At 38.0% G+C, this 27,513-nt stretch overlaps 1 protein-coding gene across 1 annotated transcript in view; it reads left to right on the top strand.

Annotated features, from left to right (window-relative positions):
- Positions 1-27,513, top strand: part of GBE1 (1,4-alpha-glucan branching enzyme 1) — a 180,155-nt gene that overhangs the window by 90,730 nt on the left and 61,912 nt on the right. Inside the window, exons 6-11 of the mRNA XM_038766124.1 lie at positions 565-655; positions 3,230-3,439; positions 20,527-20,642; positions 20,980-21,107; positions 23,619-23,717; positions 27,255-27,365. Of these exons, the coding sequence (XP_038622052.1) occupies positions 565-655; positions 3,230-3,439; positions 20,527-20,642; positions 20,980-21,107; positions 23,619-23,717; positions 27,255-27,365 (755 nt within the window). The remainder of the gene's footprint in view (positions 1-564; positions 656-3,229; positions 3,440-20,526; positions 20,643-20,979; positions 21,108-23,618; positions 23,718-27,254; positions 27,366-27,513) is intronic.

Below are 27,513 nucleotides of genomic sequence, written 5' to 3' on the forward strand. Positions count from 1 at the left end.
ATTGAGCACAATTCTCTTGCTCCCCTGTCCCTCCGCCAGTGTCATACCGCCAACCCACAGCCCTTGATCCACAGCACGATTTCCCCATTCTTGTGTTCAAACCCTTGGGGCACTGCTGGTGGAACTACAGACATCAGAACAAAATTCTTCCATCTCAAACTCATTCAAACTCATCTCAAACAATGCCATGATTAAATACACAAATCAAGTTTCAGAGTGTAAACCACAAGTTAAACCACATGTAATAATGTCTTGTTTTGCTTTTGTCACTTAATGTGAATATTAAAATGCAATTGTTGTTTGTATTATAATTACCATCTTAGTTAATATTGCCAAGTGAAATTACAACTAATTTATATTTTATTTTTTATAAAGTCAATCAGAATACAAGGTATGCAGTGATAATTTGGATAAAGACCAAACCTTTTGCCAACATATATCAAGGTTAAATGTGAAATTTTGATTATTTTCAAATTCAGTTGGGTAGTAAAAGGAGTTCCATATTGATGCATTTAAAATGTTTCCTATCCATTCAGTCAGAGGATTCACTTCATATTTAAACAGGGTACAACTGCATTCAGATGATGGCTATTATGGAGCATGCCTACTATGCAAGTTTTGGTTATCAAGTCACAAGCTTCTTTGCTGCATCAAGGTAAGATAATAAGCATATATACATAGAACTTTTTATTTGAAGTAATAGAGTAAAACAAAACAAGCTTGGGGAATAAAACAGGGATTCTCCCGTGATATTCACATTATTTTCCTAAGATTATTCTGCCCAGAGCAGGGGAAATATTTTTAATTGCATTTGGTATTCATTTGTCGCCCGTCAAAATTTTGGGTGCTGTCTCAAAGATTTGTGTTGAGAGGAAGTAGCCCCATTCAGTGAATGGATTTGCCTGCAGTGAGTGTGTACTTGGTAAGATTCTGGAAAAGTGTGTAGCCCTTGGAAAAAAATAAGAAATGGTATATACTTCGGGCTTGTTTTCAGTTCTGAAGTAGTCTAAAGAATTAGCTTATGCAGCATGTTGACCATTTGTCCCAATTTTTTTTTTCTTCAAATACAGTGTCATGGACAGTTATAGAAACACAGGGGCAGGGAATGTGTCTGTTTATTATTATTATTATTATTATTACAGTATAACAATAATGTCGGTATTTGTTAAGCACTTACTATGTGCCACGCATTGTTCTAAGTGCTGAGGTAGATACAGGGTCATCAAGAAGGAGCGTGGCTTAATGGAAAGAGCCCAGGCTTGGGAGTCAGAGGTCATGGGTTCAAATCCCAGCTCCTCCACGTGTCAGCTGTGTGACCTTGGGCAAGTCACTTAACTTCTCTGTGCCTCGGTTACCTCATCTGTCAAATGGGAATGAAGACTGTGAGCCCTAAGTGGGACAACCTGATCACACCTTGTATCCCCCCCAGCGCTTAGAACAGTGCTTGGCATGGAGTAAGCACTTAAAAAATGCCATCATCATTATCATTATCATCCGGTTGTCCCACCGCATCCCGCCGAGTGCGTGGCATGCAGCGTTCATGTGGGTGGCAGGGGGCAATCACTTGGTGATCGTGTAGATTGCACAAGTGCTTAGTACAGTCCTTTGCACCCAGTAAGTGCTCAATAAATATGAATGAAAGAAGAAAGGAACATAGAAATGTACCAGGGCTGGAAGTGTCACATGTAAATTGCTTAGCCCAGCTTGCCTCTGACCTTAGCCATTCTTGCTCATTGTAAAAGCTGGGTTATGCCCTGTAACCGGCCCCTTGCCTACAGAGTTTAGGTCCAACATACTAAGAAAAGAGCGGGGACTTTTTCTGTCCCACTTTCCATGCACACGGGGAGGGAGCGTACTCAGGCTCTGAAGTCCAACCTCTTCATAGACTGAGATTAGAGGATCCAGAGAACAATGGAAAACTCCTTTGGATGGCACACAGAAGACAGAGCACTGTACCCAGAAGCTTGGCAGAATGCAATGCAATTTAATGTGTTATTTTTTTCTGCATTTTTAGTGCCATTATTAGAGAGATTACTGGGCTGAATAAAGTATTTATTGAACCCCAATAATAGGTCTGTTTATGTACTGAGTAGAAAGATCACAGTCTTAGTGACCTTCTAGACTGTGAGCCCATTGTGGGGCAGGGACAGTCTCTATATGTTGCCAACTTGTACTTCCCAAGCGCTTAGTAAAGTGCTCTGCACACAGTAAGCGCTCAGTAAATACAATTGAATGGATGAATAGTCCCTTGAAAGTTATAAGTAGCAGAGAAGCAGCGTGGCTGAGTGGAAAAGAGCCCGGGCTTTGTGGAGTCAGAGGTCATGGGTTCTAATCCTGGCTCCCTCACATGTCAGCTCTGTGACTTTGGGCAAATCACTTAACTCCTCTGTGCCTCAGTTCCTTCATCAGTAAAATGGGGATTAAGACTGTAAGCCCCACGTGGGGCAACCTGATTACCTTGTATCTACCCTAGCGCTTAGAACAGTGCTTGGCACATAGTAAGCACTTAACAAATATCAACATTATTATTATTATTGTAATAAGTGCTTAACAAATACCATCATCATCATTGTTAGTAGTAGTAGTAGTAGTAATAGTAGTAATAATATACCTAATTAGTGGCTTCCTAGCTATTCACTTTTTGAAACCTGCCTCTTTTTACCTCCACACTCAAGTTGAAGTTTTGGCACCAGTACATCTCAAACTCATACAAGTGTTTGTTGGAGTTGGAAGAATGCAATACCCTTGGTTGCACTTGCTCCAGAATCACTGCTCGGGAGTGTTCCTGACTTATCCGGTCATGCCTCTAATCATAATGATAATTGTGATAATTGTTAAGAGCTTACTATATGCCAGGCACCATACTCAACACTGGGGGAGATGCAAGCAAATCGGGTTGGATACCATCTCTGTTTCACATGGAGCCTCAATCCCTATTTTACAGATGAGGTAACAGAGGCACAGAGAAGTGAAGTGACTTGCCCAAGAGCAAATAGCAGACACGCGGCAGAGGCGGGATTAGAACCCATGACCTTCTGACCGTAGCTTCATGTAGTGCGATGGTGGGGGAAAGATTGTTCTCCAGAATTAGCTGGATGCTTGCACCAATTTAATTCACGTTGCTCTCGTTCCATGACAAGGGATGGGTGGGGCGAGGAGGGAACATAATGCCAGTCTCTGGAATCGGAATCTTAATGTTTTGACTTTGACTTTTGAAATTAACTTTCAGCCGTTACGGAACTCCTGAAGAACTGAAGGAACTCGTTGACACTGCTCACTCAATGGGCATCACAGTCCTCTTGGATGTTGTGCACAGTCATGCATCCAAAAACTCTGAGGATGGGCTCAATCAGTTTGATGGCACCGATACTTGTTACTTCCATTCCGGTCCTAGAGGAAGTCATGATCTCTGGGACAGTAGACTCTTCGCCTATTCCAGGTATGTGAAAACTTTATTGTCTTTAAAATACATCTGAAAAAGCTGAAAATTTTGTTTTTTAATGAAGTATTAATGCCATGAATTTATTTTTTATTTCATGTTATGCATTTATGTATTTTTTTGGAACGAACCCTGCTACTTGATGTTTTACTTGGTTACTTCATAACTTTAACTTTGTGTAAGGTTTAGACATTAATCCATATAGTTGGGTTTTTTAAATAATTCTATTTTTGTATTGCTATTACTTGGAAAAGTTATCATTAGTATGTTCCAGTTTGGGTTTTAAATATAGCCTGATCTTCTTTTCCTGAACCTTCCATTGTAGTTGAGTAGCAATAATAGCATTTCAATTTAATTTATTTTCATTTTTTGTCTTCATCTTCATCAGCAGCAGTAAGAGGTTGTGCTATTTTATGGTATATTAATGCTCTTATTCTAGAAACAAAGTACAAGCAGTGAAATATTACCTAAAATGATCAGTGTTTGGTTCTCAATTACTGACTCAGATCTTTCTGAACAGCATACGGACAAACTATCGTCATGCTTGTGTGGAGGTTACGATGCCAATATAAACTTGATTGTTGAATGTCAGTGTTAACTCCACCCTTTCGCGCTTGCCTTTGGATACTCTGAATAGCAAATTTGGGGTAATTCCCAACATCAGAATTTAATGTTAGCTTATGCTCATCAACAGGGCATAATTGTATAACAACTGCAAACATCTCCAGCTGTGAAGAATTAGCACCCTAGACCAATCACTGACTGCATTAACATCTTCCTTCCTTCAGTAGAAGTTGCCAAAAATAAGAAATGAGTGCCTAATTGAACTGTAGAAGAGGTGATTTCTAGAACTGGTCTCCACGCTTCCTCTATTATATCTTGTCTCAGTGACCTTAACACACTGTATATGCTCCCACTTAAGTTGGAACATAAAAACTTTCACTGCACCTTCTCTTTATTGGGTATGTAATTTAATTTTGATGATTTTGACTTTCCACACTGTTCTCCTTCCCTGCCAAGCAGGCCTTTTCTCCTAAAAGGGCAGTTTCATTTAGAGGGTAAAGAGTTAGATTCATATTAATTTACTTGATCTTCTAAGCTAGATATTTTCATTGATGCATTCCTTTTGAATTGTATGACACACATCCAAAGTGCCTAACAAGGGTTGTGGACTGAGCCCCTACTCTCTGTTTATTTTTGAATATTGTATTTTCCACATAGGAAATAGAAAAGATATGGAAGCACTCTGCCTTTTCCAATTCAATATGCTACACTAAACTTGAGAGCATATTTCAGAAATCATTAGCTTACTTCCAGGAACTCTAGCTGGCCTGCAAAATTCGCTTTAGGTCTGTCCCCCATCCCAGACCTCTAGGCAAAGATTATGATATATCTTGGAACAGCAAGCAAGTGCAGACAGACCTAAGGGAAGGAAGGTAATCAGGATAGGGAACATGCATATCATTTCCTAGTAGTCTTGCTCTGGTTGATTTGAGTCACGAGGAACAGTGCTTCAGTTTATTGCTCTGCAACAGAATGAAATACCACATTCCAAATATTTTTGTTAAGGATTTTTGCTGCTTACTGTAGCCACATCGTAAATCCATCTGTCATGTTATGGTAGGTGGGTCCCACTTTGGAAATTCTCTGGCATCTGGAAATTCATTTCTAGGGTTTTGACTCTTCTGTCCACTACTCTCCCACCCCAAGTTGTATCTGTTCCCATTCAGTCATTAAAAAATAGGAACAACAGATGGATAGTAATGACTGCCATGAATTTTATTTTTCAAGTCATTGAGTCTGATTTAGCTCAAGCTACTTGTTTCTACGTAGGGATGGCTAACCCAGGATCCTACCTAAGATCTCCTTTCAGTCACCAGCTTTTCCCACTTGGGAGCCTTTACCAGTCTGATTCCTTGGTACTTCCAAAGCCACCTTCCTTCTCCCCTGGGGCCACATTGTTTCAGGAATCTTGCTGCAAAAAGGGGACTTAGTGTTTGTCTGGCTTTATGTCTCTTGGTTTGGTGCCATGCTGGTGCCAGTGTACTCATTCAACTCATGGGGAGATAATGAAAAACCAGTAATATTTTATATTTATAGATTTTCTTGCTGATTGATCACATTAATGTCAACATGCAGATACTGTAAGTTAGCATCTTTATCAGTCTCTTTTTTGTAACATAAAATCTTTGAATTGACCAGAACATTTTCTTTCAATCTAAAATACTTGGATCATTGGTTGTCTACTAATATACAGAAATGTCAGATTGGGACAAAATTTTGGAAGCATCTATTTTTTTTCCTTCCACCACTCTCATCCCCTGTGAATAAATTAAGATCCCAAAATGTTGTGATGTGCTGATGAATTCCCAGGAAGTTGTGGAAAGCATTTTGAAAAAAATTATAGATAATTGATCTTCCCCTCTTGGAAATAAATTGGTTTCTGTTTGAAAAGGGATTCTGTAAATGCCCATATCTATGGAGTATTCCACTCACATGCCACTACACTTGACCAGTTTTTTAAAAATCATTATCAAATTTCAAAGAATTACACTATCCCAGGAATTACCTGAGAGACACATTCTGACTGTCATTTCACTGCAGACTCTAAATGCATTTCCAATCAGGTGTTGAACATATTTCACACATTTTAATGTTCTCTCTGCTCTGCTAAACTGCTTTCTATTTTGCCAAATTACTAATGACAGCTCATAACAGTGATATGGTTGTCCTTTCTTCATTTGGTAAGGAGGATTTTCTGACAAGGCTGTCACTTTTAAGATCCTCTAGAGAAGAAAGTAAATGTGAATGGATGATCTCATTAGTTCTTTTAATTTGATTTATGCAAATCCCCAACATTTTATAAACAAGACACTCATAAAAAAAGCCAGTAAGCTATGTGAACTTAAAAATAAACAATGTCATCAACGCACAACTAAGTTTCAAGTTCATTTTAGGTGAGGGCATACCAAAAACTGAAAATGGGGGATATCATCAAAGAGGAGCAATGTGGCCTACTGCAAAGGGCATGGGCCTGGGAGTGAGGAGATCTAAGCTCTATCACTTGCCTGCTGTGTGACCTTAGGCAAGTTTCTTAACTTCTCTGTGTCTCAGTTTCCTCATCTTTAAAATAAGCTTCCTTGTCTGGATATTTAACCAAGCTTTTCCGGATCTTGCTATTAATTTTTGCCTGAAAACCTAAAAAAAAAAAAACACCCCTCTGTGAAGAAGTGTTACTTTCAACCAACTTAAAATCTAAGTGATTTCCCCCAGGCCTTGTGGATTTTGTTCATTCCCTTTATGACTTTTAAAATTTCATTCCTTGTTATGAAGATAAGCCTAATACAGCTTCTTTCATGCCATCTCCCCAGCTCCAAAATTACATTATCACTTACTTAACTAGTGCCCATGTTTAAAACATGCAGCCAATCAACAAAATTTTTCATGAGCCACGGGTTTATATTGTAATGCTCGTATCTTCAAAAATAAACCTGGAATCTGAGAGGATGAATTAATTCCTTCTGAAAATTGGCCTTGATGTTGAAGGCAACAGACACCATTCTACCTTATTTGCTTAAAACAAATTTATTTCCACGCAAGAGAATCTAGAGAACAACTATAGAAAAGAGGTTACCAAAAGCTCTTGCAAGTTTGTAGTCTTTTTTTCCCCTTTGGAAAGTAAAGCAGCATGGTGCACAATCATTGATTTCCAGGAGAGCCTTTGATAACCAGAACTTCAACTTCTTTCTTCCTGTAGTTTTTCTTTAAGCATTTTTAATTCACTTAAACTAAAAACTTCTTTCTGCTCAATTAGAAAACCTGGTTAAATCTGCTACTCTTCCAAAGAAAGTCGAGTTAACTGCAAAATTCAGAAAGACTAATTCTCTTTCGTAAAAGAGATTAAGAACATTGCTCTCTCAATCTAATCTCTCTGGATTTGAGTTTGAAAAGGAGAAACATATCTCATCTCATAAGGTTTATAAGATTATTCAGCCTACTAGAAAGGTTTCTATTGATGTGAAGTATAACCCAGTGGTAAGGATTTATATGTCTTTGTATCAACTTTGCCCCTTGGATTATCGCCTTCTGTTATTCCCCACAGGCCTAAAACTCAGAAACCCAGAGGTGCACATTTTCTAAGTTGTTTAAGTTTCTATACTTTAGTTCAGTATAACATACCCTAATCTGAAATGCCCTCAGTATAAAAGTTTTGGCTCAGTGGAAAGAGCCCAGGCTTTGGAGTCAGAGTTCATGGGTTCAAATCCCGGCTCCGCCACTTGTCAGCTGTGTGACTTTGGGAAAGTCACGTAACTTCTCTGTGCCTCAGTTACCTCATCTGTAAAATGGGGATTAAAGACTGTGAGCCCCCTGTGGGACAACCTGATCACCTTGTAACCTCCCCTGTGCTTAGAACAGTGCTTTGCACATAGTAAGCGCTTAATAAATGTCATTATTATTATTATTATTATGACTCCAAAAGAATTACCTACTTTTAAAAAAAGAAATCTGAGAATGAAACTCGCATTAGCTCAAGGTGGGAGGAGCATGCTTTTGCAAGTTAATTTTCATTGATTAGTCTATATCTAAGCTTATGACTTAATAGCTGTGTATTTATTTGGACTAGCTCAACCATAATGATGCTAATGGATTTTTTAAAATATGATGTCTGTAGCCCAACACTGGATGAAATTCACACTCTTACTGAACTGGCTCACTTCCTGAGAAATATAATATTTCTATAATAGAACCCATGACCTACTGACTCTCAGGCCTGTGTTCTACCCACTAGGCCATGCTGCTTCAATACAAGATCAACGAAGGGATAGAGGAGCGAGTAAATTGAGTTCAAGTGAGAGGGTGGTGTTGAGAGTGTCAACTTGATTGTCACATTGAGTACGTAAATAAAGTAGACAACTACTCGTGGAACAAATACCACATGTGCATAAAGGTCCCTTGGAAAAGTGGACCATTTGAAGTGTCTCTTGAACACCTGTCTATTCGTTTTCAGTTCAGGAGTCCGACTCTCATTCTGTCTTCCATCGTTCGGATCCTGATTCCTCCCTCTCACAAAGATTAGCTTGGCCAGCCACGTACTTGTCAAATTTGAATGGGGTTTTGTTGATCGGAAAAGTTGGAGCAGAACTAGAAATATTCCGTGTGCTATTGTTTTTTCAGTGGATGAAACTTATAAGTAGGTAAACCTTAACAGAAAGAAATTGAAAATGTTAAAAAAAAAACAAGACTGATTCTGAGAGGATGAGTTCATTTTTGAAACGCTAGCGCTTAGAACAGTGCTTGACACATAGTAAGTGCTTAACAAATACCATAATTATTATTATTATTATTAGTCAGGAGACCCGGCACCACTCTTATTTTGCTGCTTTGTGCCCTTTGATAAGCTGTTTTAATCTTTGTCACAGTATCTTCCACTGTAAGAAGGAAAAAAAAAAAACATTGCTTCCCTCTAATCCTCATTGAGGATAAATAGGAGGGTGTGAAAAATGTATCTCTTTGGAGAAAAGGGTACTACATGAAACCTCTCTGGGGAACCTGTTCCTCCCTCTGCTCTTTCCCCTCTCACACTTCGTAATTCCCTAAGATGGCAGTAATGTTTCATTTAAAAAAATAAAATTTATATAACTTTATAAAATATACTGAGGTATACTTTTAATATACCAGTAAGTTGGCTCATTAGTTTGAGAGCATTTATAGAACTGGTGTGAAGTTTCACAAGATAGCAATAAATTATCTAATAAGCAGTAAGCATTGACACTGGAAGGTGTCAGTAACCATAAAATCAGACTAGTTAGTAGGCTTTAGTTCAGTTGGAATTGTTTTGTTGTACTAAAACCTGCCTCTAACCTTTCCTCAGTACTCCCAAACTGCTTCTCAGGTACATAATTCCATCCTTGGATTTTGGGAAAAATAATGTAATTTGAAGTTTCTGACATCCTTTTTCCCTCCTTGCCGAATGAAATTTCAGTTTATCAATCTCAAGATTTAGGACTCAGTGGGAAAGTGTGCTTTATGGTTCAGTTCCTGATTGTGTACTACTTCTAACCAAGTTTTCTTTTTTCCCCCACCAACCTCTATTTTAGAATGACAACTGCATGACCATTTTCAATTATTTCCTAAATGTTAGACTCTAGAATAAGCATTTTAAAATGGTTTTATTTAGGAGTAGAAGGAGTCTTTTTTGGTAATTTAGCAGCTGTGCTTGGTAATTAAACCCTACTAATATACTACCAGGACTTAAATTATTCTTCATTGGCCTGATTAGATTTGTCCACTTCAAGATGTTGAGATAACACGTTGAAAATTTCAAATTCACTGGGCTTAGTGTTTGTCTACATTGGTCCCAAGTGAACAACTGATTTTATTACTGGCCTTCACACATTTTTTTTAAATATAAGAAATATTGACTTTTGAAATGTGCATATATCTATAAGAACTATCACACCATCTGTTCAGTCTACCAGTATCATAAATGAGATATGATTTTAGCTGATTAGTCAGAATATTTTATGCCATATTTCTTCCTGAATTTTGGAAGAGTAATTTTCCTATTGCCTTATTATGCATTCTGATTTGATCATCGAATTGAAAGTGCTAAAAAAAGGCTAAACTGCTTCAGGTTGTGATTTTTTTAAAAAATTACATATAGCACTCGGAGACTACTTTGGATTATTTTAGGAATCTATGCATGCTTTGAAAGATAGCTACAATTAATGAATATTCTACAAATTGTATCAAATATGCCTAGATTGGTATAGTGAAGCAGGTTTTGCCCCAAAGAGGTGATAACCTGGCACTATTTTTCAAAGGTTATTTTATGCTGCTGTGCCCTTTGGCACTGCTAGTGGATCCTTGACAGATTTTAAGTGATGAGCATATATTGGGTTATTTTAAAGATACTTATGACCTAAAGTGGCTTATACTTTATACAATTTCACATGATGAATTATAAAACTAAAATCATTTCCAAGTGCTTTAAAAAGTTCAATTCATATGTATGTAGGCCCCTTGACGAATTCAGAAATAATGTTGTCTCTGTATAGACCTCTTAGTGGTTTCTCTTTTTCCGTGCATATCAGGGCACGCACCCAAACACTGTGAACAACAGCCTCCTGAATATTCTTTCCTGTGTCCGACCTGAAACCTGAGCCTACATCCATACTGTAAACTCATGGTGGGCTGAGAACCCGTCTATCACCTCTGTTGTACTGTACTCTCCCAAGAACGTAGTACAGGTCTTTGCACACAATAAGCACTCAATATGTACCATTGATTGACTGAAGGGTGAATGTTCATTCATTTAGTTGTATTTATTGAGTGCTTACTGTGTGCAGAGCACTGTACTAAGTGCTTGGAAAGTACAATTCAGCAATAGAGACAATCCCTGCCCACACTGGGCATACAGTCTAGAAGGGGGGAGACAGACATCAAAACAGTAAACAGGCATCCATATAAATAAATAGAATTATAGATATGTACATATATACGTAAGTGCTGTGGGGCGGGAAGAGGGGAGAAGAGCAAAGGGAAGATTGGAAGAGACCCGGAGGGGAGAGGGAGCTGAGAAAAAGGGGGGCTTAGTCTGGGAAGGCCTCTTGAAGGAGGCCAGAGGTAGGATGTGGGCTAGGGGTCGACAGCAGGACAGGCAAGTAGGAGGCACAGTGAGAAGATTAGCACCAGAGGAGCGGAGTGTACGGGATGGGATGTGGAAGGAGAGAAGGGAGGTGAGGTAAGAAAGGGGCAAGGTGATGGAGAGCTTTGAAGTGAGGAGTTTTTGTTTGAGACGGAATTTGATAGACAACCACTGGAGATTTTTGAGGAAGGGGGGTGACAGGCCCAGAACGTTTCTGTAGAAAGATAATCTGGGCAGTAGAGTGAAGTATGGACTGAAGTGGGGAGAGAGAGGAAGTTGGGAAATCAGAAAGGAGGCTGATGCAGTAATCCAGTCAGATCAGGATGAGTGATTGTACTAATGTGGTAGCAGGATGGTGGAGAGGAAAGGGCGGATCTTGGTGATGTTGTGAAGGTGAGTCCAGCAGGCTTGGGTGATGGATTGGACAATTTAGGGGAAATAGCCACATATTTCTGAATTCATTTAAAATCATAATAGCCTCCTCTACGCTGTAAGTTCACTGTGGGCAGGGAATGTCTGTTTATTATTAGATCATACCCTCCCAAGCATTGAGTACAGTGCTCTGCACAATGTAAGTTTTGTTTTGTTGTCTGTCTCCCCCTTCTAGACTGTGAGCGCATTATGGGGTAGGGACCGTCTCTATATGTTGCCGACTTGTACTTCCCAAGTGCTTAGTACAGTGCTCTGCACACAGTAAGCGCTTAATAAATATGATTGAATGAATGAATAAATGAATATGTTGGGTGAATGAGAGAGCAGAGTCAAGGATGACACCAAGGTTGCAGGCTTGTGAGACGGGGAGGGTGTTTGTGCCATCCGCAGTGACAGGAAAGTTAGGGAGAGGACAGGGTTTGGGAGGGAAGATAAGGAGCTCTGTCTTGGACACGTTGAGTTTTAGGTGGTAGGAGGACATCCAGGTAGAGATGTCCTAAAGGCAGGAAGACATGCAAGCCTGGGGGGAGGGAGAGAGAACAGGGAGGAGCTATAGATGTAGGTCCACATTGTAAAGTCAATATTTTTAAGGGATAACATTTTCTGCAATCCTGAAGTGTTGACTTGGTAGTTCCTTGGTATGTTTTTTAAAAAAATATAAATTAAAATCACTGTGCCAATTTACCAGTGCTTAATTTTGACCTCTTTTAAAGGTTAACCATTATAGTGAATTTTAGGGGAAGCAGCATTTCCTAGTAAAAAGAGTATGGGCTTGGGAGTAGAGAACTTGGATTCGAATCCCAACTCTACCACCTCAGTGCGACCTTGAGCAGGTCACTTAAGTTCTCCATGCCTCAGTTCCCTTATCTGTAACTTGAAGATTCAACTCAATACCTGTTCTCCCTCCTGCGCCATATGGGATCAGATTATCTTGGGTCTACCCCAGCACTGAGTACGGGGCTTGACACTTGGTAAGTGCTTAACAAATGTCATTATTTTTCTTATCATCATCATTATCATAAAGTTATACATACATCTCCAATACCAAAGTGGAAAGTCCCCTAAAATAGTTCTCCTATCACAAAGGTGATGTGTTCTTGCGGAATCTTTGTCCAAAGCCAACATCAATTTGTGCTGTCTCCAGATAATCCCACCATGTCAGAAGGGCATTCCTCAATTCTGCTGTGACATTCCAGCCAAATCAATTGGTAAAAATATGAGTTCTAGCTGAAATTAGTGTATATGTGTACTTGAGTCTATTAATCAGATTTGTAGTTGATTCGTAACTGAGAACCAGCATGGGCTAGTAGAGTCAGAGGGCCTGGATACTAATCCAGGCTCTGCCACTTGCCTTCTCTGTGCCTCAGTTCCCTCATTGACAAAATGGGAAGTTGAATACCTTTATTTGAATACCACTGTGGGACCTGATTATCTTTTAATCTACCCAAGGGCTTAGTACAGTGGTTGACATATTGTAAGTGCTGAACACTACTAGTCATTATTATTACTGTTAACATTCATTCAATAAAACACCTCTGTTCTCTAAATTCCACCATGTTGTGAAGCATAAATAGCACTTTTAGGTAACCAAGCTCTTCAGATTTATAAAGAAAATGAAGTCGATGAAGTACATTTCTCATTTGTGGATCAACGCACATGCATGGAGAATACTATTCAAGTTCGAATTTGACAGACAGTCTCAAATCCAAAGTAAGACAGGGAAAAGAAGGAAATAGAAACACAAGTGGAAGTGTGTGGTAGAGAAAGATAAAGTAACCTCTGTCCTGTCTTTTTCCCCCAGTCCTTCCCTGTTGATCTCATTCCCTGATCACCCCAATTGTTTTCCTCTTTTCTGTTTCCTATCAGTCTCCAAGCCTCTTGTTTCTCCTCTCTTCCTGCTCTCGCAGTTGGTTCTTGGATTCAGAGAGTTGATCCAGTTCCTTTTTCCTAGCCCCCTGGAGCATTTGAAAGCTCAAGCTGTGTGCCCTGCAGTATCTCCTTCCCTTCATTCCATCAACATTGGGGGCTTTAGAAGGTCAGAGCCCCACTTGGGCATACTTGTCTAAATTTAGGGATGTGGAAATATCAGGAGGAGGTAGGATTGGACAGCTGAATGGTTAGCTAGGCTCAGGTCATCACCACACAGTTCTTTTTATTTGGGATTCCTTGCCAAGATTGAGACTTCTACTAACTCGAAGGTAATCCTGTGAAGTCAATCAGTATCATATTCTTCTGTGAAAGTATTGTAACTTTCCAAAGTCATCTCGCAGGGCAAAATATTTAAAAGAGCATGATCTTTTTCACAGAAATATGAGTAAAGTTTTAATCTGTTTAGTCCACGAGCCAAAGAAGCATTTTTTTTAAGGGATCCTTTAACCCCCTCATACAGGGGCCTAAATATTTTTCTGTCTAGTGAAATTAATGAATAAGCCACCGTTTTCCTTAAAAATTTTCAGAATTGGTGCTGAGTTAAAAGAAAAAGAAGCAGTGATGAGCTGGAGTGGGAATAAACAAACCTTGGATGAAGTGGCAGAAAAATCAGAAATCTACCGTGTCTTGGCTGTCGTGGCACCATGTAACTTGTAGATACCAATACCATAGCTGTCATTCTGCCATTGAATCTTTGCTCTTCTTAGGTGTCTCGCTGCCAGATTAGGTGACCCTTAACTAAATGACTGAAATCTTGCCCGAAAAGTAGGCTTGGCTTCCCAGTCCTTGAAACAGCATATAGATGAAGGAAAAAGTAATGATCATCTGTTTTTAAAAGTACATGCAACACTTTTAGAAGTTTATAAAATAAAAATCAACCATATTGTCTACAATTTTATTCTTGATCTGGAAAGCCATCAAAAATCAGAGTATCTCATATAACTTGCAAGGATTCCAGGACAGTTTTTCCCAGTCGAATAGGTATGAATTTGAAGTAGAACCCACTGATATTGCCATGTAACTCAGTTTCTACTCTTTTCAAACCTGAGGCTGTTGAATTTAAGAAGCCAATAAAGTGTATGTCACAGTGTATAGTTAAGTGACTTCATTATCTGATTAGATTTGCTGAAATTATTTACTCAGAATGATTATTTTTAAAAACATCAAGATTTTGGTATTTCACATTAGAAAAATAATTGTTTAAACTTCTTAAACATCTGAAATTTGAAAGAAGGCTAAATTTGAAACTCAAGTTATAGTTCATACTCAAAGGAGAGTGAGTACTTTTAAAATATTGCTTAAAGCTGAATTGAGAAAGCAGTATGGCTCAGTGGAAAGAGCACAGGCTCTGGAGTCAGAGGTCATGGGTTCAAATCCCAGCTCCGCCAATTGTCAGCTGTGTGACTTTGGGCAAGTCACTTAGCTTCTCTGTGCCTGTTACCTCATCGGTAAAATGGGGATTAAGACTGTGTGCCCCCCTGTGGGACACCCTGATCACCTTGTAACCTCCCCAGCGCTTAGAACAGTGCTTTGCACATAGTAAGCACTTAATAAATGCCATTATTATTATTATTATTATCAGTGCTGGCAATTCCTTTTCATAAAGTTATGAACCTGAACATAAAAGCAGTTTAATCACTTCTGATGTTCTGTAGAATGTGATGGTTTACCACAGAAAACAGTGGCATTTTTCTTTTGAAATATGGCCAAAAGCAACAACAATCATTTGAACTTCAAAAGAAATGACTGCCATTTTTTTCAGACCAGCCATTGTTTAGCAGCTCTTATCCTGTTGCTAGCCTGTTTTCAGCCTTCTCTGTCACTTAAAAGCCAAAGTGGAACTATTTGTAGAACCCAAATATTCCTGCAAGTTTTTTTTTGTATTTGTTTTTGATAAAGGTTTTAAAACCTCAGAGACTGCTTCTCACGAATTAGTGTTGAACTAATAAGATGCCAGCAGGGAAAACCTTTATCTAAAACATGGCCAATATTTTATTCAAAGCTAGGTTTCTCAGCAGTAACCCCAACACTTTCATCTTTAAAGCTGAATCTAAATGCTTTTCATAGGATAAACTAACTGTGACCCAGAACTAACATTTCATTAATCAGGACAAGTTCAAGGTATTTATGTATGAGTGGGTTAGATTTTTCTTTTTGTCTAATACCAAAGTTCAAAAGTCTTCCTTGAAAAAGTTGAAAAATTGATATCTATTCCACATCTAATGGGCAAAAATGTCATAGAAAATGCATTAAAGTTAAAAAAAAACCTACTTAGTTTATTTAAATTTGTCTTAGAATTTGTAGCCCATATGTCTAAAATCCATTTTTAGAATCTGCTGATTTTTTAGTCCTGCCAATTTTTGTTTTTCAGTAAGTACTATAGTGCAGATTAGGGAATCACATTATGAACTGTTTGGACATTTATTTAATATATTTTGTCTTAGCCAAAAGATCTTTAGGATATAGGAGAACTGCATTACAGAGGTACAGTATGATAGAGATACAGCTGTTACCTGATTTTAAAAGGGACACCAAAAGGCTCAAAACTCATTCTAATTTTATCTACCAAGTGTGGCATAATGGAAAGAACACAGGCTTGGGAGTCAGAGGACGTGGATTCTAATCCCGCCTCCACCACTTGTCCACTGCGTGACCTTGGGCAAGTCACTTCGCTTCTCTGTGCCTCAGTTACCTCATCTGGAAAATGGGGATTAAAAGTGTGAGGCCCATGTTGGACCACCTGATTACGCTTTATCTACCCCAGAGTTTAGAACAGTGCTTGGCACATAGTAAGCACTTAACAAACACCATAATTATTATTATTAGGAAGACAAATGATTATAATTTTGTAGTTAAATAGTTGAACAATCCAGTGGTTCATTTTGCTCTCATAAGGTAGTAAGAAATGAATAGTGGATGATTTCTCTATAATCTGTCCAATAAAATATCAAAAACTCCTTACTAAAAGTTATCACCTTTTTGTGCTTATATTTAGCTATGCAGAAAGCATAAACACACACCTCAGTTGAGAAGGGAAGGCAGATGTGACTGTGGGAATGCTGATCTTAGAGGAGGGCCTAGATTTCTCAGGCAGCCACACGGTTTAATGCCCACGGTATAGAACCTCATAGTGAAATTCAACATGAGCCAGCTTTGGCCCAAGGAAACTGGGTTGTGCCAGTTGTTTAAAGACTTCCATTTTGGGGATTATGGTATGGCCTATTGCCACCAGACTTGAAGAGCCAACCAACTCCAAACCAGAAGAAGCTTGCAAGTCATTTCTAATGCTAAGGTGCTTCATGGGCTGCTCTGATTTGAAGTTGTAAATTATGGGGCAGCTACATGTGCTCCTTGGTAGTGTGTCTCAGGATGCTTCATGTTTGGTATCAGAGTTTGGATTGAGTTAGTCCAGACATGGATCAGATTGGGTACTCTTTTTGGGGTTTTTTGTTTGTTTGTTTTTACCCCTTTGTAGAGCTCTGGGTTTTTGAAAATGACTCAGCAGTTGTTTAACGTGTTTTCTCGTTGTTTGAAGTTACTTTGTGGTGTTTTGCTTTGTCCTTGCTGTCACCGTCAGTGGAAAGAGGGAAGGAACATTGCTTCAAGAGCCCCTCCCTCCTTCCCGCCCTGCCCATTTTTCACCCTCGGATTTCTTTGGGATTGAGGACTCCTGGGGGGCTGGGAGGGGCGGGAGCAAGGTTGAGAAGAGGGAGGGTTTGGGTGGGGATCTGAAAAGCCATTAGGAGTGAGGGGACATGATTATGTCATAAATTTTGCAAGTCAAGTGTTAGATCCAGTGTCACTTGAAACAATATACATTCAGAGATGGCAGAAATAGTTTGTTGTAAATTGAGGTCTTAAAATTCCTAAAATAGAGAGTGAAGTTGTAAACCCCTCAATCCGATGGTAAAATATTCAGTTCGAGTATAAGCTTCTCTAGGTCAATCAATCAATCAATCATATTTATTGAGCGCTTACTGTGTGCAGAGCACTGTGTGTTTCACTTTTTATCCCTTCTAGACTGTGAGCCCGTTGTTGGGTAGGGACCATCTCTATATGTTGCCAACTTGTACTTTGCAAGTGCTTAGTACAGTGCTCTGCACCCAGCGCTCAATAAATACGATTGAATGAATGAATGAATCATGGGTCCCCAAGTGTCTAATGTAGTGGTCTGCTCTCGGGTGCTGAATTACCAATGAGAATGATATGCAAACCTCCTCACACAATGAGTCCTTGTAAAAGTATATTGGACTTAACATTGTGTTTTATGATCCTTTGCATTATAAAATGATGGTGAGAGGGATGTTTAATACAGATCTTACCTTTATCACAATAATATGGTGTGGTGTTGGCAAATTCACTGTTTTAGAAAGTTGTTTTTTTCCAATGTTGCAGCTTAACAAGATTTCTGACTTTTTTCAGTCCTTGGGTTTCGGGAAAACAGGACTACTCAGAAATCAATTGTGTTGAAGTGCATCACAGTGGCACCAGAGGCATGATTTACATTTGTAAAGGTCATTTCAATAGGAAGTCTATGCCTTAAATTTTTTGACATTCTTGTGATATTTCAGGCTATATGTTTTCACTCCTACAGGAGTGAAGAATACATTCTTCCGGAAATTCCCCAGTGGCACTTATGTGCACCTCTAATTATGTATTCTTTAAATAAAACACAAAAGTAGCCTAGATTTTAGATTGTGAAGAAAACAATTTTTAAAAAATTTTCCAGGTACAGAATTATGTGTCAGGCACTGTACTAAGTGCTGGGATAAATATAAGCTAATCAAGTTGGACACAGTCCATCTCCCACGTGGGGCTCACAGTCTTAATCCTCATTTTACAGATGAGGTAACTGAGGCACAGAGAAAGTGACTTGCCCAAGAAGCAAGTAATCAGTAAACTGAAATAGAGTACCATGAGTAATTTGGGGACTAGCCAGGCTGAATATGAATGACCTTTCATATCACGAGATATGAGATATGACATATCACGACCTTTCATACCATGAGAAGCAGCGTGGCTCAGTGGAAAGAGCTTGGGCTTTGGAGTCAGAGGCCATGGGTTCAAATCCCTGCTCTGCCAATTGTCAGCTGTGTAACTTTGAGCAAGTACTTAACTTCTCTGGGCCTCAGTTACCTCATCTGTAAAATGGGGATGAAGACTGTGAGCCCCCAGTGGGACAACCTGATCACCTTGTAACCTCCCCAGCACTTAGAACAGTGCTTCACACATAGTAAGCGCTCAATAAATGCCATCATTATTATATCAAAAATCAACTATAGGCTTTTTTGAACAGGGCAGCTAAGAGCCTTCTTTTTCTAAAGATGTATAATTGTTTAATATTACTCTTTGAAATGAGCTAATCATCTATCTACCACCTGGAAGATTTTTAAAACTCCAGATTTTGGGGGCACAATTGAATCAATATCAATTTAGTTCCCAGGTATTGCTGAAATTTAATTCAGCTGCATATAAATCAGAATCTTTGTGAATAATATAATCTATTAATATTACTTTTTATTCAGTAGACTTAGAATACTCTAGAAGCCAGTTTTATGCCTCCTAAATGAAGGAACCAAGTCTTAGCCTGGTGACTTTTGGGACCCTTAACTGACCTTCAGCAACCTGAGTGTTTAGTGAGAATTCTGGGATCAAAGATTGGATTTCAAATTTCCAGTACTGTGGTCTTGACTATGAAACATTGTTATAAAGTTAGTCAAGTTTCAGTGAACATTTCACTTGAATGAATTTATACATTGTCATTTACCCCACATTGTTTATAAATTGATGGAATCTATTTTTATGGGATGTTGCATTACGAGACAGAGTGCAGTATTCTGAGTAAATACAAGTTTTGTTGGGTTTTTTTTTAAAGAAGTCCTATACCAACAATTTAAATAAATAGAACATTTTAGTAAATATTCTTAGTTTACAAAATGTAACTTCATTAGATAATTATTACTAAATCTGATTATGTTTGGCTGCCAAGAAATTTTGGCTGTGCTTTATTTCAGTATGTATTTCAATGGCAGAATGTGAGACAATCAACAGCTTTGATTTTTTTGTGGAGAAGTTTCCAAAAAAATTCACATAATTAATAAAACGTCATTAGTTGATTACAGGTTGAATATTTCAAGCGTCTAAACTAAGTGCCTGATGATTTTGACTGCCAGACATTTCTAAATATATTATCAATAAGTTTTTCATAGGCATCTGTGAATTTTCTTGTAAAATTAGAACCCTAGTTGCAGTGCATTGACAACGAAGAGTGTGTGTGTGTGTGTGTGTGTGTGTGTGTGACCACACATGCATGCATGTACACAAAACCATTTTAGTCCCTGCCTGGGGATATTTTGTCCCCCTGTCCCCCTCCCCATCCCCCTGGCCTTACCTCCTTCCTCTCCCCACAGCACCTGTATATATGTATATATGTTTGTACATATTTATTACTCTATTTTACTTGTACATATTTATTCTATTTATTTTATTTTGTTAATATGTTTTGTTTTGTTGTCTTTCTCCCCCTTCTAGACTGTGAACCTGCTGTTGGTTAGGGACCATCTCTGTATGTTGCCAACTTGTACTTCCCAAGTGCTTAGTACAGTGCTGTGCACACAGTAAGCACTCAGTAAATACGATTGAATGAATGAATATTAAAAATATTGAAATTGCAATTTGTGCCAAGGACTGCAAGCTTTAAGATGTATATGTCATGATCCCTGCCTCAAGGAATTAAAATATAAATGGAAAGGACCATAGATATAATTTGATGACAACACTAAGTACAAGAGTACTGAGATAGATGTTGGGATGGTATTATCAGAGGAATAACTTCCAGAGGGCATTGAAATATGGGAGAAACCAGTTGGATGAAAATGAAGCCCAGGTAAAAGCATTAGAGTCAGGAGTCATGGACATGTGTTCAAAGTGAACAGTTGGCATTCCTGGATCCCTGCTCATTACCCCAAAGAAATAGAGATGAAATTCTTTTTAGTACAAACAGTCTTAAAAAATGGATCACATAACTTTGAAACTATGAACTCAATTTAAATATGCTTAAATTTTTTTTTTATTTCAGCTGGGAAGTTTTGCGATTCCTCCTTTCTAATTTGAGATGGTGGTTAGAAGAATATGGTTTCGATGGTTTCCGTTTTGATGGTGTAACATCCATGCTTTATCACCACCATGGAATGGGTAGGTAAACTCACTGATAAACTTGCAACTGCTGAATTTTTTTTTTTTCGGTTTAAGTGGAACTAGTCACTGCTTCCCTCCTAAATGATGGTATTCTAAATATCTGATGTAGTAATAGCGATAGCACTCTCTCAATTTTTCAAAGGCAACAACTCTAACCGTCCTTGCGAGGAGAAAGAATTGTGGGATTAGTGTGCATTATAATTTTCCTGGCACATTGCAAATGGGCATTAACTAAGCTACAAAAATAATTTGGTAAAAATGAAGTGGGGGCCTTAAAAGAACGAAAAGACATTTAATATCCTAAATTATATGTTCTCATATTTTGTTTTGCTAGGTCAAGGTTTTTCAGGTGATTACAATGAATATTTTGGATTGCAAGTGGATGAAGACGCCCTAGTTTATCTCATGCTAGCAAACCATCTGGTTCATGCAGTGTATCCAGATTGCATTACAATAGCTGAGGTAATAACACTGTTGTATTTGACCTCTTTGGTTCTGACCTTTTCAATATACAGTATTTGAATAATAAATCACATGCTTTCAATTAATGTATTTACAACATTGCACTCTGGTTACAGTAGAGATTATATACACTTATTGTGACATTTAGAATTCAGTGTTTTCCTGTTAGTGAACTTTGCATCCTAATTTATGTCACAGTTCAACTGTTGAAGGAGAATTCCAGCATATACAAAATAAAATATCCCAGTCATGGACAGGTCCTTCCTCTCTAAAGCCATCAGCAGAAAAAATAATGGAATGTTAATGTGTTACTTTTTTTTCTTTCACTCAAGGCACAGTCATTAGGTATGCCATGGCCTGCCTTTCAGCTTCTTTGAAGCCTTTATTCTTATGTTCCTATTACCTTTCTTGTTTGTTGTTGCTCCATGATTGCCAAGTGTTCACTAGTTATTCATAATGCTGAAGGTTTATGATTAACAGTCCTGTTGCTACAATGTACTGATATAATTCAGCTTATGCATAATTGACAATTCCCTTCTTGGTGATAAATGTGATAAATTAAGAAGTTTGTTAAATGCTTATGCTAATTTAGGTATAACATTAGCATTCCTTTGGTTTTCTGAGTTCTGTAAATAGAAATGAATATTAAAATGGATTATAGCCAACGAAAATTGTTTTGCCTTCAAAGTAGAGTGGTTGACACACATAACATTGCTCCTGGAGAGATCAACTTCAAAAGAAATGGGTTTAGATAAATTTTTATGTAATGGTGTTGCTAATATACAGTATATCATTATTATTATTATTATAGTGAAGCAAATCTTGTGAATGACAGAAACTGGTATAATTCTCTTCAATCTCCTTCAGTATAAATGTTCAGTAGCACCAATATCATTCAGATTCTTAGTGTCACGACAGATGTGTTAATAGTTATAAACTCTAAGGTGCCCCAGTTCTATCTGTAATATTGTATTGCTCAATTTCTGATATGCTTCATTAGTATTTGCGAATATTATTTGGCACTAGTTGAGTGCATAAGTTGATTAATGCCAGGTATTGCCCACTTAACTTCTTCTAACACAACTATTTTATAGTTTTTCTTGATGTTGAAGCCTCTTGTGTCATGTGAGAAAATTTAAATGAATACATTCTTCAATGATGCATAAGGCAGTTTACAACCTACTGTCTGATATGTAGCAACTATTAGGCAATTAATGACATAAAGGATCAAAAATAGGTACACATGAAAAGAAGCAATCATTTGATACATGAAACTTAAAATTGTTATATTGATCTTTTACTTCATTTCAAGTAAAATAGCTTCATCAACTAGGGAGCTGTAGGCTGCTAATCAGCATTTCTTCCAATGAAATTTAGGGACTTTAGTCTGCTTTATATTACCTGGCTTTAGCTTTTTCTTAACAAGATGTGTCTTCAATTTATTCTACTTAAATTGAAAACTATTTCAATTTCACTATATCACTTTTTTGCCTAGAAGGATCATCTGTACAAAACGTGGAATTGATCCGCATGCTCATCAGCATCAGAAAAGGAATGGGGATGGGAGGAAGATTTGATATAATTTAAAAGGATAAAGATCAGAGAATGAACTTCACACTTGGGTGGTAATAGTCACAAGAGGGATGTGCCTTTTTGGGAATACCATACAATTAGTAGAGTCCTTAAAGTAGGCCTAACTTAAATATACATATAGATATTATGTATTGTAGGTGTTTTCTTCAGCTTGAGTACCTGTAAGAATTCTTCTGCAAGTGAGCATTTAAAATGTTAGAATCTCTTTTTGGTTTCTTATCCCGAAAAAAGAGACTTGTAATCTCATACATAAATCTTCCTTATTAGGGTCTTAACCCATCGTCTTTTTCCATCACAAACATGCTTGAAGTATTCCATACAAGTGAACTTGATTCTGTGACTATGCTTTCCGCTTCTCTTCCCCCATCCCTCCACAGTTGATCCCAATCCTTAAGTCTTGTATCCAAATTAAATGCTATTTATGATAAAATTTATTGTGTTGTGTGCCCCAGAAGCCAGTTTTTCAGCCCTGCTGCTGCTCCAGTGATGCCACTTTTTACACAGAATCCCATTGATTTAGTTGGGGGTAGTATTATTTTCCTTGTTTTGCAGACAGAGAAACTGAGGCACCAATAAGTTAAAAAAAAATGTGTGTGTGTGTATATATATATATATACATCCATAGTCATCTGGCAGGTGAGAGGCAGAGACAAGATATATTCTTGCTCTCCTGAGTACAATCTTCCCTTTAGACCATATTGAGGGTTCTTGGGAGAGTCTCCATGATGGTGCACTTATCTGATTCCATGTTTCTACATTATTTTTTTATTATCAGGGAACTCCACATGGTTTGCAACAAGATGCTTCAAAAGAATAAAATGGAAAATGCTGTAACCTCTCACTAAATTGTATTCTGTTAAAAATGGAGTGTTACTTTAAAGTTCTAATGTTGCATGCAAATGGTGTTTTTCCCTTTAGGATGTTTCAGGGATGCCAGCTTTGTGTGCTCCTATTTCACAAGGAGGTGGTGGATTCGACTATCGATTAGCCATGGCAATTCCTGATAAATGGATCCAGGTGAAAACCAATGGTTTATAATGTTTTTGACCTTGACCCTGTCCTTCTCAGTTACCATAGTTATCAGAAATGCAATTATAGTTTTGCCTGGATTAATTCAATCTTAGGTTTAGTCACTCCAAACTCACATTTTCTCATTTTAATCCAGAAGTATATTTGAATCTGTTTCAAACTTTTTTTTCCAGTCTGCAAAAGAACGTTTCTAATAAGTATTGCTGTGGTGTTTGTTAAGCGTTTACTTATGTGCCAGTATTGTAGTCAGAGCTATGTACAAGAAAATCAGCCCAGATCCATTCCCAGGCCTACTAAGCAGGAGGAAGAACAGATATTTCTGTTCTGTTGAAGCAGCGTGGCTCACTGGAAAGACCACGGGCTTTGGAGTCATAGTTCATGGGTTCAAATCCCGGCTCTGCCAATTGTCAGCTGTGTGACTTTGGGCAAGTCACTTAACTTCTCTGTGCCTCAGTTACCCCATCTGTAAAATGAGGATTAAGACTGTGAGCCTCACATGGGACAACCTGATCACCCTGTAACCTCCCCAGCGCTTAGAACAGTGCTTTGCACATAGTAAGTGCTTAATAAATGCCATCATTATTATTATTATTATATTTAATCCCCAATTTACAAATAAGGAAACTGAGGCTCAGTTAAGATAAGTAATTTGCCGGTCACCCAGAAGGCAAGTGATGGAGCAGAGATTAGAAACCCCATCCTTTGACACCTAAGCCCATGCTTTTTCCAGTAGGCTATATTTCTCTTCTAGCTTTCCTTTTCCCCAGGGAATTGAGAGTTGCTAAAATGTTTTTGAGATCCTTCTTTATTTTTCTGCTTCCTGCCGAGAATGGATGAGAATGATTTAAAAGGATAGTTTCTCATTTAGTACTGTTTGTGTCTAAAAATCAGAAGTAATTTGCTAATGTTTGAACTTGCAAGGCTAGTTCTCACTTGTGAATCTGGTAAATGAACAGTTGCTTGCCATGCACTCCTTGTATAGTGGCCAGAAGAAATTTGTTACGCTGCTTTAAAATGAGCATTGCCAGACTCTTCCTTGGGAATGAATCACTAGCCACCTTCTCAAGCATCAGGATCCCATATATTTCACAACCACTTTAGTCTTTCACAGCTGGGACAAAGTGTCTATGGTATGTACTCTCTTAATAAGTGATGGAGAAACTCTTTGGAAAAAATGGAGGATGCCAGACCCAATAATATAGAGGTCATTTAGTTTTTACATTTTTCAGACACAAGATGTGAAGAATTCTTGGTCTGAAATATGGCCATTTGTCTGGATTTTGCCTGTTGTGGTACTGTTATGGTATTGATGCAATCAAGGCTGACATTATTTTTTTTTAGTGCCAGGAACTGTATAGATTCTGTGAATTCCCACAGAAACCCTTTTTCTTTGAGACTCCATCTGATGCCCTTGTTGCTTGTGCACAATTAACGGGAGGGATTATCTTCATATGGTTTACAAAATGAAAAACTTAAGCATGTCAACAGCAATGGGCATAGGTGTAAACACTAACTTTTATAGTCAGTACGTTAAGTGCTTACTATGTATCAAGCACTATTCTAATTGTTGAGTAGATACAAATTAATCAGGTTAGACACAGTTCCTGTCTTGTGTGAGACTCACAACCGAAGTAGGAGGGAAAACAGGTATTTAATCCCCATTTTACAGTTGAAGAAACTGAAGCACAGTGATGTAAAGAGGTTCCACTACAATGCCTAAGGTCATAGAGCAAGCAATTGGCAGTTATGCAATTAATAATGATAATAATAATAATGTTGGTATTTGTTAAATGCTTACTTGTGTGCCAGGCACTGGGGGCATACAAGTAATCAAGGTTGTCCCACATGGGACTCACAGTCTTAGTCCCCATTTTACAGATGAGGGAACTGAGGCCCAGAGAAGTTAAGTGACTTGCCCAAAGTCACACAGCTGACAAGTGGCAGAGCCGGGATTAGAACCCATGACCTCTGACTCCCAAGCCCAGGATTTTTCCACTGAGCCACGCTGCTTCCCCTAGAATTAGAATCCTGGTCCTCTGACTCCTAGGCTCATTCTACTTCCATTAGGCCATACTGCTTTTCTAAATGCTATGTGGACAACCTGATTACCTTGTATCTACCCCAGCACTTAGAATAGTGTTTGGCATGGAGTAAGTGCTTAACAAATACCATAATAATAATTATTATTAATTGGGTTTTTTTGTTTAGTTTTGGTGTTTAGTTTCATTTTTATCAAAATGTGGAGAGGCATTTAGCCAAAGGGTTTCCCATTGGTGGCCAGTTTCCATCTGCCAAATGGTCTAAATCCCATCAACTAAAGTCAGATGTCCTGAAAAGGGATTTCCTTGAAGACACCAGAAATCAAAGTCAACCTGATTAAAAAGCAATTATTGTTGGGGGTCACACCCCTAAATTTTATTGTCAATTTCAGTTTTTCCTTTGCCCCAAGGTTTTTAAATGATTATATAATTTGAGTTTTTTACATCATTTCATTTTTGTTGCTTTCCTTAAATCTTTCATACTACCAAAAATAATTTTTCATAAACTGTTTCACTGGAACAGATTGTTAAAAACTTTGGAATTAGTATTTGCAGGCTAAAGTAATAGAATTCTTGTTTTTAAGACCATAGAATTAGTATTAGTATTAGAGAAGCAGTATGGCTCAGTGGAAAGAGCCCGGGCTTTGGAGTCGGAGGTCACGGGTTCAAATTCCAGCTCTGCCAATTGTCAGCTGTGTGACTTTGGGCAAGTCACTTCACTTCTCTGTGCCTCAGTTAACTCATCTGTAAAATGAGATTAAGACTGTGAGCCCCCCATGGGACAACCTGATCACTTTGTAACCTCCCTAGTGCTTTGAACAGTGTTTTGCACATAGTAAGCACTTAATAAATGCCATGAATAATAAATAATAAAATAATAATAATAATATTACCACTGGTAATTTTAATAATTCAAATAGGGAGAGGAGTATCCAATGTTATGAGATTCAAACAGTCATTCTGTGTAATAACAGTATCCCATAGTGAGGCTTCAGCTGATATGAGAAAATTAAAAATTTAGGTTACAGAATTCCCAAAGCATAATTCTTGTTTCTGAAATGAGCATTACACTGCAACAAACAAATAAGATTGGCAGTTTCATTTGTAGTAGTAGAATTGAAACAGTATGAATTTTATTTGCTAGTAAGAGCTCAGTAAATTCATTGAATGAATGAATGAATTTCCTGGGAGATTGTGCTTTCAAAAGTGCTTATACATAAGCACTTTTGTTTAACCTTGGGGCAAAGGAAAAACTGAAATTGACAATAAAATTTAGGGGCGTGACCCCCAACAATAATTGCTTTTTAATCAGGTTGACTTTGATTTCTGGTGTCTTCAAGGAAATCCCTTTTCAGGACATCTGACTTTAGTTGATGGGCTTTAGTCCATTTGGCAGATTTTAGGAGGGCTTAGGTGGACTTCAGATGAGCAAATTGATTCTCAAGTGTTTTATTTAAAAGTTCTGTTTTTGAATTGTTCTTATTAGATAATTAAAGAGTTCAAAGATGAAGACTGGGATATGGGTAACATTGTGCATACCCTTATAAACCGACGCTACCGTGAAAAATGCATCGCGTATGCTGAGAGCCATGATCAGGTATTCACAATGTTTGTAAATAATTCTTGAAGTCACTATGGCAAAAAGCTATATTCACATAAAATCTTTGAGAGGTACTTTTTTATGTATTTCCTAACCTTCAATACTTGGCTGTTCCTCAATTTGGCTAATTTGCCTAAATCCATAT

Source organism: Tachyglossus aculeatus, chromosome 24 (genome assembly GCF_015852505.1).
Source record: "Tachyglossus aculeatus isolate mTacAcu1 chromosome 24, mTacAcu1.pri, whole genome shotgun sequence".
NCBI classification, from domain to species: Eukaryota; Metazoa; Chordata; class Mammalia; order Monotremata; family Tachyglossidae; genus Tachyglossus; species Tachyglossus aculeatus.